The following is a 17,244-nucleotide window of genomic DNA, read 5'->3' as shown; positions in this document are numbered from 1 at the left end:
GTGGAGGTTGCAGTGAGCCAAGATCGTGCCACTGCACTCCAGCCTGGTCGACAGAGTGAGACTCCGTCAAAAAAAAAGAAAAAAAAGAAAGAAAGAAGAAGCAAAGCAAACCGAATTCTTCCTACTATTTCTCGGATGTTTCTGCTGCGCTGGGCAGTTTACACTTGTCAGTTCATTTCATTCTCTTACAACCCTGAGAAATAGGAGCTTTAATTATCTCTGTTTCACAACTGAGTGAAAAAGATTCAGGATCCGTGGGTGACTGAGACGGGCCCCATGTCTTCCCTGCATATTCTCTCTACTCTTGATGAAGTGGAGCTGACTTCCAGCTGAGGGACAGTGAGTGCAAAGGCAGATCTTGGCCAGGGAGGAGGACTAGAGCCTCACATGGTCTTGGACTGGGGGTGGCAGGACAGAGAGGCTGGGCAGGGCAGGCATTGCTCTGACAGTGCACATGCTTCTTGTCATAATGAGCACCGCAAGAGGTGCTTCTTTTCATAATGAGCACCAAAACCCAGTCTTGGGCAAAGGAAAAGGAGACAGAAATCCCTAGGAGCCAGTCAGAGAGGGGAAAGGGCTATGGCAGGTCTCAGAGGCAGCAGAGATCAGAGGCTAGGCAAGAAGGTCAGTGCCATTGCAGGGTTGGGGGGGCAAAGGGTGAGGCCAAGAGGCAAGCGGACTCCAGGGCTTGTAGGGCCAGGCAAGCTCTGTTTGGCACGATCAGTGGGGAGCCACTGAAGAGCTTTAAGCAGTGAAATTTTAAAATATATTTCAAGCAGATCAAGTACTGGTTTTCTGCTTGGGTGACATGGATCTTGGTGTCACTCACCTAGAGAGAGAACCTGTGGCCGGGCGAGGTGGCTCATACCTGGAATCTCAATGCTTTGGGAGACTGAAGCAGGAGGATCATTTGAGGCCATGAGTTCAAGACCAGCCTGGGCAGCATCATGATTAATGGCAAAAAGCGCAATTACTTCTGTGCCAACCTAATATTTGCTCAAGGTCAAACACTGGTCAGTGATCGGAACCAGAACTGAACCCAGGTCCTCTACCCTTGAACTTTGTGCTGTTTTCCTCCTAATTACTTCTTTGACTACCAGTGATTGCTTGATGAGTAATTTTTCATTGATTTGACTCTAAAAATGAAAATTCCCATCTATGAAAGGAACGGGTGTGTTTGTGGCCAGTGCAGAGACCCCTGCTGGACACCTGTGTGTTCAAGAGAAAACGACGCCTGGGAATGCTTCCACCAGGTCCCTGCTGGGTAGTGTCATTTTAGCCTGCGAGGGACAGGTGACAGGAGTTACAGACAGGCTACAGGAGGTGACTTGGTCCATGTGCATACACTATACAGAATTTTAGGACATTTTAGTAATTTTCAAAATGTGCCACGCAGCCACTGATTCAAGTGAATTAGAAAACAGAGCAGGAATTAATCAGGGAGGGCTCCTGGTCATAACGTCTACGTGACTGCCTCTTCACCAGCTTCTGTCTTTACTCAAATGTGTTCTGCTTAGGACACTGGCTACCCAATTAAACCGTGGCATCCACTACCCTCCTTAGATCTTATTACTGACTAACAGTCAATTTTGCTGAAGATATTTATCTTGTTCTTTGTCAGTTCTTCACACTAGGATGTAAGTTCAGTGAGGGCAGGAATTTTTATACTTCATTCTCTGCCATTTCTCTAGTGCCAAGAACAGTGCTGAAGACGCAGAAGGTGCTCAGGGAACATTTATGCTACTGTGTTCTTGACACTATTGGTAATGTTTTAAAAGGCATCAGTAAGTCAAAGGGCATTGGTAGAAACAATGACAAGGAAGAAGATGAGTCCTTCCTGCCTGGATGGTGAGAGCATGTGTTGGATTTGATTGCAGCTGTATTGCTGACATATTGCTCAGGACCTGTGAGCAAAAAGGAAGCTAATGATGAAGTCCTTTGCTTTTCTCACAAAGAAAACCCAATTCTCCAGTGGCAGCTGGGTGCCTTTGTCCTCTTCCTGCCTGTAGAACTTTGCTGAATAATTGTGTTTAGTTTTTCCTTGACTGTAATGTAATGGGAAGTAAAGGAAGTGAAGTGAATGAAGGAGTAGAAGGAATTGAAGAAGTAATTCCTGCTTAAGAATTAGTAAGGATGATACGAATTTGCGTAAAGTAAGTAATTAAGAAGCGGTAAGTAAGGTAATTAATTATGTTAAGTACGTCCTAGGGTCTCCTGTCATTTTCCTTAATTCCTTCCTCCTTTGTCCTGTCCTTCCTTATTAAATCCCTCTGTTTTCTTTCTCTCTCTCTTCTTTCTTTCTTTTCTTTCTTTCTTTTCTTTCTTTCTTTCTTTCTTTCTTTCTTTCTTTCTTTCTTTCTTTCTTTCTTTCTTTCTTTCTTCCTTCCTTCCTTCCTTCCTTCCTTCCTTCCTTCCTTCCTTCCTTCCTTCCTTCCTTCCTTCCTTCCTTCCTTCTTTCTCTCTTTCTCTCTTTCTTTCTTCTTTTTTCTTTTTCTTTATTTCTTTCTTTTTTTTGGAGACAGGGTCTCCTTCTGTGGCCCAGGCTGGACTGCAGTGACCTGGTGTGATCTCAGCTCACTGCAACCTCTGCCTCCCAGGCTCAAGCGATCCTCCTATCTCAGCCTCCCAGGTAGGCGGGACTACAGGCATACACAACCACGCCTGGCTAATTTTACTATTTTCAGTAGAGATGAGGTTTCTCCATGTTGGTCAGGCTGGTCGAGAGCTCCTGGGCTCAAGGAATACACCTGCCTCGGCTTCCAAAAGTGCTGGGATTGAAAGTGTGAGCCACCGCACCCGGCCTCTGCTCAGTTTCTGAAGGATGCCTTAGAAAGATTTCCATGGAAAAGTTAAAATAATACAATTTCAAACACTTGAAGGGCTAACATTGGGCTATCCAGATAACGGTATTTTTTAACATTCAGGACAGTTGAATTTTTTTGTGTGCTTTTGATGTATTACAAATCAAAAGGCAGGGATAACAAATATCATTTAAGCTCTGTACTGAGGCTGGATGGTCTTGGCCACATCTTAATTTCACCTGAAAGTTGGGAAGGTGATTAAGTAGGTTTTAAGGTGACTTCCATTTCCAAAGATGCCTGAGTCTGCGAGTCTGTGGAAAGTGGAATTTTAGGGGTCTGTGCATTCCCCACTGGGGCCCATCTTTGCTGCCTTGGGGAATGTGATTTAGCACATTGATGCACATCTCACAAGTGAGATGTCTATTAACCGGCAGCCTCATCTGACCTGCTTGCATCTGATAGGCAGTTGTTTAGTTCAGCACTTTCCTCTGGGATCTTCTTTGGTCAGCATGCCCTCCTGTGGCTTGGGGAGGAGGCATCATTTTGGTATGATTGAGAGAATGAATCTGTGCCTGTTCAGTGTCTCTTGGAAGATCTTACCTAAGACTATTGGAGGTGGGAACAGTGCTTGGAAGTTCTTTTGCTCCCTTGGGAGAGAAGCTATGCCTCTCTGCATAGAAGAACCAGCCCAACTGTCTCAAAAAGAAAGTCCAAGGGGCACTGTGAATGCTGTCTTGGTAGAGAGAAGACACTGGGGAGCTGTGCAGTTGAGTTGAAATGGAGGTGAAAATGCGGTCTAAGAACGACAGTCTTGGGGACTTTAAGAGCAGGAAAAGGCTCAGCTAAAGAAAATAGAAAATTTCTTCCTTGTACCAGTGGTTAATTTTTAGCTCTAAGTCTTGTGAGGGGGAGTCTGTGGGTGTGGCTGGGGTGGGACAGCACTGACCTGGTTCACCCTACAGTACCTGTGCCAGTGGGAAACTAGATTGACAAGAAAGCAGTACAATCTATTTTTGGGGGTAGATTTGCATATGCAGATGAGATGCAACTGTAGGCATGATTAAACTGTTGTGTTGGTGCCACTGGTAAATATTTGCTTTCTGTCTACAGTCCTGGAAAAGTCATTTACATCTTGATAACAACCCAAACATACATTTCTCAAATCAGATAAATGATTCCTTACACACACACACACACACACACACACACACACACACACACAGCAAAACAAAACAGATACCATCATTTCCTAGCCCTCCAGAAAATGAACTCTATTTCCTTGGGAGCTCTTTTCCCACCAGCCCTGGAGCACCCACTGTTAAGAAAAAGCCACTCCAAGCCTCCTGCATCTTCACTGGTACATCATTCTTGGCAGGTAATAAAAATGAAAAGCCAGTGATTGGGTTCATATTATTGGTGGGGCACCATTCTCTAGGCTTTAGGCATTTTCCCATGTATTCCTCGCCACCATTTTAGGGGGCAGAGAATTGTGATTCTACAGTGAAGACACTGAGTTAAGTGACTCCCCCACAATCATACAGTCAAGAAGCTAGAGTTTTAATCCAGGTAGTCAGACTGCAGAGCCCGTGTCCTTAACCTTGATATCAAGCTGCTTCTCATAATAATTCTCACATAGACTATCTCTTTTCCAACGTTTCTTTTTAGATGTAGAATCCTTTATCCAAGGGGAGTCTTGGCCAAAGCATAAAAGACAACACAGACGGCAGTGGAGGTGTTCTCACTGAAGCAGGAGTAAGAGGGTGGGGTCTGGAGCCTGGATCCTCCTGCAGTTTTTGTGACTCCGAGTCCCTGGAATTCCCAGGGATTCATTTCTCTTCTGAATTAGCTCTTCCTGGGACTCAGCTACTCTTCTCACTAGTTGATCCTTCTATTAAGTGCAGTCAGTCCTCATATTCATAGATTTCTTATTTGCAAGTTCATCTACTTGCTAAAATTTATTCATAATCCCAAAACCAATACTCATAAGACTTTATCTGCCATTTGTGGACACACACAGAGCGGTGGGAAATGTGTGTTGTCCGACACATGTGCTATTAGCTGGGGTGGAAGCAGCGGCTGCCCTGCCTTCTTGCTTCTGCTCTCACAATGCCAACGAGTACTTTCTCCCAAGGTCTCGTTAGTGCCATGTTTTTTGCATTTTTGTGCTTTTGGTTGGTGATTTTGCCATTTAAAGTGGTCCCCAATGGAGTTAGTGGTGAACACCTATAGTCTCAGCACTTTGGGAAGCTGAGACAGGAGGACTGCCTAAGGCCAGGAGTTCGAGACCAGACTGGGCAATGTAGCAAGACCCCCATCTCTACAAAAAACTAAAAAATTAGCCAGGCCTGGTGGTACCACCTTGCAGTCCCAGCTACTCAGGAGGCTGAGGCCGGAGGATGGCTTGAGCCCAGGAGTTCCAGGCTACAGTGAGCTATGATCATGTCACCCTACTCCAGCTTGGGTGACAGAGCGAGACCCTGTCTCTAAATTTTTTCTTTAAATAATAAAATAAAATGGTCCCAAGCATAGTGCTGCATGAGTGCTGACTGGTTCTTCTGAGTGCAGGAGGGCTGTGCCAGGGCTTGCAGAGAAAGTATATGTGTTAGATGGGTTTCATTCAGATGTGAGTGATAGTGCTGTGGGCCATGATTTAATGTGAGTGGGTTAGTATATATTTAATATATATTAAATAAGGTGTACTTGAACAGAAACACACATAAAATAAGGCAATGTGTTAACTGGTTGGTGAAAGTGTTGTCATCTAACCGTGTATTTCCCCAAGGAGCTCCTAGTATTCACTATTGCAGTGTTGGTGGTAACTTTATAAAACATAGCTACTATGAATAATGAGAACTGACTGAACTCATCATATTTTGAAAGCTTCTCACTGGGCAGATAACGTGCTAGAACCTTATTTAAATGAACCCTAATTCTCAACCCTGTATGCTTAGTATTATTACCCCAGTTTATAGATGGTAAAACTGAGGGCTAAACAATTTGCCAAAGTCACTACACTAGAGAGAGGTGAGGCCAAGGCTGAGTGCCACGTAGCACTATTGTTATCTTTCCTTTTTGCTAACACTTTTTTTTTCTTTTTTTCTAGATACAGGGACTTGCTTTGAGGCCCAAGGTGGAGTGCAGTGGCATGATCATGGCTCACTGCAGCCTCGACCTCCTGGGCTCAACTGATCCTCCCACCTCAGCCTCCTGAGTAGCCGGGATTACAAGCATGCCAACATTGATTAATTTAAAGACATTTTTGTAGAGATGAGACTCTCTATGTTGCCCAGGCGGGTGTTGAACTTCTGGCCTCAAGTGATCCTCCATCCTCGGCCTCTCAAAGTGCTGGGATTACAGATGTGAGCCACAGGGCCCGTGCTGACCACCTGCATTTAGTGAACTCTTCCACTTTGGCATCTTGTACACTTCAGCCCCTGACTCCCAGCTGGTTTCTTTGGCCATGGGTTGAACACAGTACTCCCCACATCTTCTCTCTACTCCACATACACATACAGAAACCTCCCCATCGGCACTGGGATGCTCTTACAGAGACAGTCAGGAGTTGATGCCCAGACACCTCCACCTTCTCTGCTTCCCTTACCTCCAGCTAGCTTCAGGTAGCCATTGGAGTTAGGATTTCTTTTCTTTTTTGAGACGGAGTCTCACTCTGTCGCCCAGGCTGGAGTGCAGTGGCGTGATCTGGGCTCACTGCAACTTCCACCTCCTGGGTTCAAGTGATTCTCCTGCCTCAGCCTTCCAAGTAGCAGGGACTACAGGTGCCTGCCACCATGTCTGGCTAATTTTTGTATTTTTAGTACAGATGGGGTTTCACCATGTTGGCCAGGCTTGTCTCGAACTCCTGACCTCAGGTGATCCACCCGCCTCGGCCTCCCAAAGTGCTGGAATTTACAGGTGTGAACCACTGGGCCTGGCCAGAGTTAGGATTTCCAAGTAAAGCAAAATGTCACCTAGTAGGAGAAAGGAAAAAAGGAGAAAGAGAAAAAAGACAAGGAATGGGGATGGGGTAGACTTCAAGGAGGAAGAGCAAAGGTGACCATGATGAGAAGGGAGGTGGGTGGACATGGGCTGCTCAGAAGATGCCCTGAAGGTGGGATCAGAGGAGCTGACCCTGAGATGCACCTGTCACTGACACTGGGTCATTCTTTACATTTCAAAATCATTTTCACATCTCTGGTCCCATTTTGCATATCACAGTCACTGTGAGTGGGTGAAGAACACATTCTTTTTTCCTGCTTCACTGATGAGAAAACCGAAGCATGAAGAGCTCCAGTGATTTGCTCATGGTCACGCAGTGCTAATTTATTCTGCATTTGGGACAGGCTATTTCTGTCACACAGCAAATTCAGTAATTGCTTTCCTGATATTTCATTTTTTTTAAAAAGCCAATACCATAAGCAGTCTATTAGGAGACAAATTCTCCTGTGTTTTATACACCCTGTGACTATTTCAATATTTTTACTTAACTACAATTTCTCCAATTTCATTGCTCATGTCGAAGCATTTGACTAAAATATAGCAAAACCACTGTTCCTTTCAAGGGGGTCAAAACGTTTTCCGTGGATGGGAGCGTGTCATGGGAGTAAAGATGAAAGTAGCTTTGTTGCACTCTTCTGGGAATCTTTCTAGGGATATTACTAAAGTCAAGAATAGATCAGAAATGAAGAAAAGATGGGGATATAAAGAATAGCTTTCATGGAAAATTGAAATCATTCCTTTTCAAGTTTACAGTTTCCACCCTGATCATAGCTCCCCAACCCTGCAGGATGGGTTCTTCCCAGATATGAAGGTGGCTGCGGCGATAGGATTTTGATGCAACTGTGATTGATGTCAGCAGGTCCAGACCATGATATTTCATGACAAATTTAACAGACATTTATTAAGTAGATTCAATGGGAACAGCTCCAGGCTAGATGGGGCTGGGCGATACAAAGGGAAGATGTAATCTGTGAAGGTCGTAGGGGCCAGTGAGGGATTGAAACACCATGGATATGGGCTGTCATACACCCACTTCACACCAGTTGCTCTTATTCTATGCCATCATTTCACAGAAACCTCCCACAAATGCCAAGTGGAATGGCATGATTCTCCTTATTGCAAGATGAGACTATCTGGAAGGATCCAGTGACTTCCCCAGTGAGTTGGGGGCTGCCCTCGGCTTTGCACCCAGGCTTTTGTCTCTAAGGGAAGAGCTGTCACTCACTGCACAGGAAGCAGTAGGAGAATAACCAAGTCACGGTCTAAAGTTGGGACACCCGACTGAGATATAGATTTCTGCCTGCACCCATGATACAGGAATTCAGAATAAGGGTGAGATCCTTGTGGGTTCGTGTGATGGTGGCATGGCGATTCATGCTTGATTGAGAAGACAAAACATGAACACTTCTTTAAGATAAAACATGAACACTTTAAGGGCTTCTTGCACAAGTTAAGTGGTTGTGGAAATGTTTTCAAGAAGCAAATGCCTTTTTAATAGAGAAATTTACTTGACTAGTTAGCAGAAGTTTTTCTTTCTTGGGTTAAAAGTAGTTGCTGCTATTATATCCTGAAGCATCTGGCTGTCCTGATGGGGACATATGAGCGCTGCCACAGGCCTGGAATATCCCAGGCGGGTAAGAATAGCCCACAATAAGAGATGACTGCTGCTTGCTCTGCTGGTCACTGCAGTTGTCAGGAATGTTTTGCCTCAGAGGCTTAGGGCCGTCTCAACTTGGAGACAGAAAAACCCATCTCCTACTCCTGGCTCAAACCTTTGCTTTCTTATCTCCAGCTCACACCTTTAAGTCTTTTGTAATTAAAGGACATTTATCCAGGAAAGGATTTTTCCACCTCCTTGGAGAACACAGCCCTCCAGTGTCTCCTGCAGCCTGGAGCCTGTGACATTCTGGAAGCATGGAAGGCATGGACTTGCTAGGGTTTCTCATCATCACACTAAATTGCAACGTGACCATGGTGGGTGAGTATTGGGACTATCTCCAAACTCCCGCGCAGTTTTTGTTTCCATTGCCATGGTGGAATTGAGTCCTTCTTAAAGGTTCCAGGTATTTCCTCATTGTCAGTGTGCGGGCACCGAGCTGAAAGTTCACCCACTCCCAAAACAAAGGGCTGTGCCTTTCTGGAGGAAAGAGAGCTGAGGCTTCTAGTTTCTTTGAATGGTGCCGCGGTTCCTCTGTCATGTAAGGGTCTTGCGTGTGACACTGTTCTCTCACAGGCCCTCCTGTGCTGACACTGGGGTGCTGACTCCGAAGACTGAAGCAGGTGGAGGGGTATTTGTGTGCAACCCTGGTGTGGCTACGTTACCAGAAAAAGGAACAGAACAGCAAGTGTTAATGAGAAAGTGATGCCTTTAGGTTTTATCCTGGAAGCTTAATTTGTTTTGTTGTTGATTTTGGAGACAGAGTGTTACTCTGTCACCCAGGCTGGAGTGCAGTGGTGTGATCTCGGCTCACTGCAACCTCTGCCTCCCTGGTTCAAGTGATTCTCCTGCCTCAGCCTTCCGAGTAGCTGGGACTACAAGCACATGCCACCACGCCTGGCTAATTTTTTGTGTGCTTTTGGTAGAGATGGGGTTTCACCGTGTTAGCCAGGATGGTCTCGATCTCCTGACCTTGTGATCCACCCGCCTCGGCTTCCCAAAGTGCTGGGATTACAGGCGTGAGTTACCATGCCTGGCCTGGAAGCTTAATTTTTAAGGAGTAGCCATTTCTCTTGTGCACTTTAAACCAAATCCCAAGTTTAGTTTAGTTATTTTTTTTAACAAAGAGAATAACAGATTTTTGTTTAATGTAGATGACTCACATTTTCAGAGAGGTATGGGGGTCAGAAAAGGATGAATATATGCCAGAGATGCGGTTGATACTTTCCCGGCTCATTGTTTTGTAGATTTAGACAAGATCAACTTGATGTTAAAAGTTCAATTCAATGACTCATCACGTAGTGATATTATTCTTTGTTTGACTGTCTTTATTTATTTATTTTTGTTTTGTTTTGTTTTTCTGATGTCAGGCGATGCTTCTCTCATCACAAAACACAATATTCACAAGTTATTTTGGCTGAGTTTTAAACATGTTTCTAAACAGTTGGTCGGTGCCATGAAAATAGGGCTTGACAGTTATTTTGGTTTCCTAGCTTGGTGTCATTCAGTCACCATACATTGAAGAAGGACAAGCCTCATTCATTCTTAATAACTGGAAAAGGGGAAGAGGAATTCTGAATGATTAAAAAATCTGAACAATGGACTGTTCATTAAGAAATTCAATTTCAAAGGCCATAGACTAACATTAAATACAAGCCCTGTGATTGAATAGAGATCCCTGGACTGTTGTCATAAGTAAGAAGATTTACTGAAATCAGCAGCTCAAATTGGCTATACACAGTTACAGAAATATGCCAACCTCTTTTAAAAGGCTTATTCTCCTAAGAAGAAAATTTAAATCTTATTTACATCATTAATTTGCTCAGCCACACTTTCTTTCTGGGCCTGTCAGTCCAGGAGACATTACCAAAAGTCTGAATTAGCAGACAGATTAAAACACTTTTAATATAATGCTTTTAAAAAATCTGCTCATCTTGAAGCATCTTACAAACAAGGATGTTCACTGCTCAATAAATACTTGTCAAATGAACTACCTGATACTCTTGCTGTGAGTAAAGACAAGCTGACAGGTGTGGTGGCTCATGCCTGCAATCCCAGCTACTTAGGAAGCCAAGGCGGCAGGAGCACTTGAGGTCAGGAGTTCAAGACCAGCCTGGGCAACATAGCACGACCCTATGTACAACAAACAAACAAACAAACAAACAGAAAACTAAAGACATGCTTATTGACGTCTCAGTTCCCCAATTTCAGCCCCTGTAGAAACTTTAAAACTGTTGTTCAGGGCAGTGTATTCGGGGGTGATGAGGCCATGCCTGCTTCCTCTCTTCCAGGAAAGCTCTGGTTCGTCCTCACGATGCTGCTGCGGATGCTGGTGATCGTCTTGGCTGGGCGCCCGGTCTACCAGGACGAGCAGGAGAGATTTGTCTGCAACACGCTGCAGCCGGGATGCGCCAACGTTTGCTATGACGTCTTCTCCCCTGTGTCTCACCTGCGATTCTGGCTGATCCAGGGCGTGTGCGTCCTCCTCCCCTCCGCTGTCTTCAGCGTCTATGTCCTGCACCGAGGAGCCACGCTAGCCGCGCTGGGCCCCCGCCGCTGCCCCGAACCCCGGGACACGGCCTCCGGGCAGAGACGCTGCCCGGGGTCCTGCAGGCAGCGCGGCGGCCTCGAGGTGCCCGACTTCTCGGCCGGCTACATCATCCACCTCCTTCTCCGGATCCTGCTGGAGGCAGCCTTCGGGGCCTTGCACTACCTTCTCTTTGGGTTCCTGGCCCCAAATAAGTTCCCTTGCACGCGTCCTCCGTGCACGGGCGTGGTGGACTGTTACGTGTCGCGGCCCACGGAGAAGTCCCTGCTGATGCTGTTCCTCTGGGCGGTCAGCGCACTGTCTTTCCTGCTGGGCCTCGCGGACCTGGTCTGCAGCCTGCGGCGGCGGATGCGCAGAAGGCCCGGACCCCCGACGAGCCCCTCCATCCGGAAGCAGAGCGGAGCCCCTGGCCACCCCGAGGGACACCCGACGGACAAGGAGGGTGGGCGGGAGCAAGAGGGGGCGCCTGCACCCCCGGGTGCACGCGCCGGAGGGGAGGGGGCCGGCAGCCCCAGGGGTACCTCCAGGGTGTCAGGGCACACGAAGATTCCGGATGAGGATGAGAGTGAGGTGACATCCTCCGCCAGCGAAAAGTTGGGCAGGCAGCCCCGGGGCAGGCCCTACCGAGAGGCCGCCCAGGACCCGAGGGGCTCAGGATCCGAGGAGCAGCCCTCAGCAGCTCCCAGCCACCTAGCCGCTCACCCTTCCTGCAGCCGCCTGCAGCCCCCTGACCCGCCTGCCAGCTCCCTCGGTGCTCCCCACCTGAGAGCCAGGAAGTCTGAGTGGGTGTGAAAAAAACAGCACCTGGCCATGCCCCGGGGCTCACGCCTGTAATCCCAACACTTTGGGAGGCCCAAGCAGCAGGATCGCTTGAGAATGTATCTCCTTGCCCAGGAGTTTGAGACCAGCCTGGGCAACATAGTGAGACCCTTGTCTCTACAAAATATCTAAAAATTAGCTGGGCACAGTGGCTCCCGCCTGTAGTCCCGGTTACTTGGAGGGCTGAGGTGGGAGGATCATTTGAGCCTGGGAGATTGAGGCTGCAGTGAGCCAAGATCATGGCATGGCACTGCACTGCAGCCTGGGCAACACAGTGAGACCCTGTCAAAAAAAAAAAAAAAAAAAACACAATGCAGAGCTGAGAGAGCCCAGCTGTCCTTCGCACACAGGAATGCCTGTGCTGATGCACACTCACTTTGGCACCTGGCAGAAGGGCGAGCTGACCTGGGGACACACGGACACCACAGGAGATATATTCTCAGTACGGATTTAATTTAGATAACACTTTTTTATTTTTTTAAAAAAGCACATGACATTCAATGTCCCAGCAAAACTAAAGCGATGAACTGGAGTTGGCTTTCTGATAATGGTGAGATGGTTCTGTCGGCCACACTCTCCCGGTTCTGTTATCAAATTCTGTGCCATGTGTTTCATGTAAGGCATGTTTTCTTCCGTTAGTATATTAATGTTTAATATTTTCTAGTGAATTATGAGGTTTTCTTGTTTTTGTTGTTCTGCTTTGGATGAAAGAAACATCTGTTATGCATGTCATAAATAGAGAGACATTAAACTTCTCCTAACCCCTTAATAAAATTGTATTAGTTCATTTCATACTGCTATGAAGAAATACCCGAGACTGGGTAATTTATAAAGAAAAAGAAGGGTTTTTTTTGTTTGTTTGTTTTTATTTTTTGAGTCAGAGTCTCGCTCTGTCGCCCAGGCTGGAGGGCAGTGGCCGGATCTCGGCTCACTGCAAGCTCCGCCCTCTTGGTTCACGCCATTCTCCTGCCTCAGCCTCCCGAGTAGCTGGGACTACAGGTGCCCGCCACCAGGCCTGGCTAATTTTTTGTGTATTTAGTAAAGATGGGGTTTCACTGTGTTCACCAGGATGGTTTTGATCTCCTGACCTCGTGATCCACCCACCTTGGCCTCCCAAAGTTCTGGGATTACAGGCATGAGCCACTGTGCCCAGCAGAAAAAGAAGTTTAATGGACTCACAGTTCTACATGGCTGGGCAGACCACAATCATGGCAGAAGGTGAAGGAGGAGCAAAGTCACACCTTACATGGTGGCAGGCAAGAGAGCATGTGCAGGGGAACTCCCCTGTATAAAACGGTCAGATCTTGTGAGACTTACTATCATGAGAATAGCAGGGGAAAACCCGCCCCATGATTCAATTACCTCCTACCAGGTCCCTCCCACAACACGCGGGGACTATGGGAGCTACAATTCAAGCTGAGATTTGGGTGGGGACACAACCAAACCATATAAAAAATTAATGCTGATTGCATTATAATATCATGCTTCATACATCATTGTGTTAGAGCAGAAATGAGAAATGCAGAAAATATGGCTAATAAACAGTTGGTTTGCGGGGGCATCGTATACCATTCCTGTGTATGGGTGTAAAGTGCACAGGATGTAGGATGAGTTGTCCCTGTGTGTGTATGCTGGGTGGCTGTCCTCACTGCATAGAGGGAGTGCTTTTGCTGTAGAGGAGTGACCATAGATTTGTCACAAGTTTTTTAGTTCAGGCTTTGTGCCCTTTAGAGAGTCATACAATTCAGACTTCCCTGAGAATCTTCATGTTCCAGTGGAGAAGATGAAAAAAACCATGGGTATTGTGGAATGCACAGTCTGTGTTTATGAATTTTGTGTAGCAACAGACAACCGCGCCAGGTCTTGGGCTGGGCTTCTGATCCAGGCCTTTCTGCACTGCTTAGCATCATTCTGGCTTTGATCTAGGTGCTGCCCAAGTTCAGGTGTGACATCCAAGTTTAGTGCTGGCCGAAATCAGGCAGGTGGGAGGATACAGTAGAGCAGACATTTGCTATGGGATGGGATTAACCTGCTCACCCTAATCAAGAGAGGAAAGAGGCATTTGGGTGTAGTTCAGAAATAGATGACTATTCCCTGGTTTCCAAGTATGGAAGGGCTGAGGAGCGGCACCACCCTTCACTCCAGCAAATAACAAAAAAGGTGAACCAACTCCTCATCAAGACGATGGGCACTTTGACTCTTCTAAAGAAGACCTTGATGATGAAATGCCCTCAAACATGGAGAATACAGCCTGCTTGGTGTGTCTGCAGGATATCAAGGCAGTTGGTCCAAACTTTAAACAAAAATCCCAAATTGGTTTTGGCACAAAGCTATTTGAATGTATGTGCCTATTTTAATATATTATCTCCTCTCTCTCTCTCTCTCTCTCCTCTCTCTTTCTCTCCTTTCTCTCACTTTTGCTCCTTAAGCCACTGAAAGCTGTGAGCCATGCCTCCGACCCCTGTCTTCAATATTTAGATCAATGTCTGGCACATAGTGGCTGCTCAAAAAACTGTTTTGTTTTCTTTTTTTTATCTGATATTCCCGAAGCATTCAGGGGCAAATCTTGTTGTTCCTTGTAGTGTCCAATTCTGGTGGACTTCCCAAGTCTTATAGAGATAAAGGATTTCTTTATTTCTTTCTCCTTCCTTCCTCCCTCCCTCTCTTCCTCCCTCCCTCTCTTCCTCCCTTCCTTCTTTTCTCTTTTCTTTTCATTCTTTCCTTTTCCTTTCCTTTCCTTTCCTTTCCTTTCCTTTCCTTTCCTTTCCTTTCCTTTCCTTTCCTTTCCTTTCCTTTCCTTTCTTTCCTTCCTTCCTTCCTTCCTTCCTTCCTTCCTTCCTTCCTTCCTTCCTTCCTTCCTTCCTTCCTTCCTTCTTTCTTTCTTTCTCTTCTCTTTCCTTTCTTCTGATCTTCCTTCTTTCCATTCTCCAGGCAGGATCTTTCTCTGTCACTCAGGCTGGAGTGCAGTGATCATGGTTCACTGCATAAGCTCCCTCTGGGACAGGTAGGGTAAGGGGGAGGGTAAGGGGCCCAGGGTAGGAGATCCGGGTTCTGGCCTCACGCCCACCATTGCCTAGCAGGTCGGTCCCTTCCTTGGGCCCCTCATGATGAGGGGCCCTGACCAGGGGATTCTTTACTGCTCCACAAGGGTCAGACTCTGTCAGTGAGATGTGCGGCTGTCAGTCACCTTAGCATTAACAAGGACTCATTTATGAGGCCTATCCAGCTACCTGCCTGCATGCAGGTTTTGATCAGATGAAAATGGTAAGAACAATAGAGTCTTGTGTGTTCTCAGAGGAGCTGCCATGGCGAGGATGTGGAGAAAAGGGAGCTCTCGTTCTCTGTTGTGCACTGTTGGTGGGAATGTAAATTAGTACAACCACTATGGAGAATAGCATGGAGGTTTCTCAAAAAACTGAAAATAGAGATATAGGATCCAGCAATCCCACTGCTGGGTATGGACCCCAAAGAAAAGAAACCAGAATGACAAAGACATAGCTACACTCCCATGTTTATTGCAACATTAGTCACAATAGCAAAGATTTGGCAACAACCTAAGGGTCCATCGGTTGATGGGTGGAGAAAGAAAATGTGGTTTATATGCAGAATGGAGTACTATTCAGAGATAAAAAGGATGAAATCTTGTTATTGGCAGCAACATGGATGGATCTGGAGGATATTATTTTATGTGAAATGAGCCAGGCACAGAAAGACAGATGTCATAGGCTCTCATTTCTATGTGGGAGCTGAAGAAGTGGATCTCATGGAGGTCGAGATTAGAGTGGGGGTCACCAGAGAAGGGGAAGGCGAGGGGGCCTGAAGGGAAAAAGAAAGAATACAAATGCACTTATTACCACCAAGGTGTACACTGAACAGTGATAAAGATGGTAGATTATGTATGTCTATTTTACCTCCATAAAAATAAATGTTAAGAAAAGAAGAGCTGTCAAAACAGAGACAGGAACCCCGTGGAAAGTGGGGACAGATGGTCCGAGCACGAGTCCTCAACTTCATATTCTACTGAGTGATGACTGAGAGTTGAATGGACAGACCTGGGGGCCACAGAAGACATCTGATGGGACCCTGTCCTGTGAGGAGCAAGGTGGCGGAAGAGGCATTGCCTGTCCTAGAGCTTGGCTGGCCATGCTCACGTGACCGTGACTGTGCTGTGAAAGGTGCTAATGCAGGTGTTCTTCTTTCTCTTCTCTTTGCTGTCACACTGGGTGCTGAAGATCTCTCCTAGTTTTGTAACTTAGGTTGTAAAGCCTTAAATATTTTTTCCAGTCCATGGCTGGGTGTGGTGGCTCGCGCCTATAGTCCCAACACTTGGGCAGGCCAGGTGGGTGGATCACTTGAGGTCAGGGGTTTGAGAACAGCCTGGCCAACGTGGTAAAACCTTATCTTTTTTTAAAAAAGACAAAAATTAGCTGGGCGTGGTGACGGGTGCCTGTAATTCGAGCTACTCAGAAGGTCAAGGCAGGAAAATCGCTTGAACCTAAAAGGCAGAGGTTGCAGTGAGCCGAGATCACGCCATTGCACTCCAGCCTGGGCCACAAAGTGAAAGTCCGTCTCAAAAAAAAAAAAAATAGAAAACTTTTTCCAGTCCTTTAAAGGGAGAGGGAAAAAAAAAATCTTCAACTATATTCAAAAGGCTAAAACAAAAAAAAAAACACAAACAGTAGAAAATCATGTTGCTTCCATCTTCCTTTTCAGACTTCAATCTGTGTCTTTGCATGTTGACACCGAATGATTGAAAGATGGCTCACAGGTCTGCATCCCTCCCACAGACACTTAAGGAGGATCCTATGGCTTAGGGCAGAGACAGTGTGCAAGTTAATGTAACTGCAGCTGCAATAACAGGCAAACCCCGATTTTAGCCACTTAGTGCAGACGAAGCCTCAATGAGTACAAAGTGTCTATTCCTGATGTGAGCAGCTCTGATCCAGGTGGTGACTCAGGGACCGCTCCATCCTGTGGCACCAACGTCTTCTGCCCACGTTACTGATTGCTTTTGGGGAGGACAGGAGGGGCTCCCTAGGCCTGGCCTCGAAATGGCACTGGCCATATTCTTTAACTAGAACTCAGTCCCAGCTGCAAGGGAAGCTATGAAAGGTGGCTTAGCTACGTGCCCAGAAAGAAGGAGGAAAAGTTGGGGTGAACAGGGAGCCAGTGTTTGTCTGAGGCAGCAATTATTATCTGGGCACCTGCCCTGTAAGAGGCATTTAATAAATCCTAGTGACCAACAAATTGGTCTCTACGGAAAGCTAAGCAGGGTCATTGGCTCAGGTCCTCAGATGATGATGGAGAGAAGAGAAAGGAGGTGACAAGGACAAAGACAACTGACTGAATTAGGCACGGAACCCAAATCTCTCATATTGAGGGACTGTCCTCTTAATTACAATCATTTTAAATAAAAAGGGATC

General features: G+C 46.3%; 1 protein-coding gene across 1 annotated transcript; it reads left to right on the top strand.

Moving 5' to 3' along the window:
• Nucleotides 1-8,475: 8,475 nt before the first annotated feature.
• GJD4 (gap junction protein delta 4) lies at nt 8,476-12,108 on the top strand. Its single transcript, XM_010389415.2, has 2 exons — nt 8,476-8,775; nt 10,746-12,108. Exons 1-2 carry the CDS (start codon nt 8,712-8,714, stop codon nt 11,792-11,794), a joined length of 1,113 nt encoding a protein of 370 aa, XP_010387717.1. The 5' UTR covers nt 8,476-8,711; the 3' UTR covers nt 11,795-12,108.
• The last annotated feature ends 5,136 nt before the right edge of the window (nt 12,109-17,244 follow it).

Source organism: Rhinopithecus roxellana, chromosome 11 (assembly GCF_007565055.1).
Source record: "Rhinopithecus roxellana isolate Shanxi Qingling chromosome 11, ASM756505v1, whole genome shotgun sequence".
Classification (NCBI taxonomy): domain Eukaryota; kingdom Metazoa; phylum Chordata; class Mammalia; order Primates; family Cercopithecidae; genus Rhinopithecus; species Rhinopithecus roxellana.
Note: the sequence above shows the minus strand (reverse complement) of the source record. Positions and strands in the feature narration are given on the sequence as shown.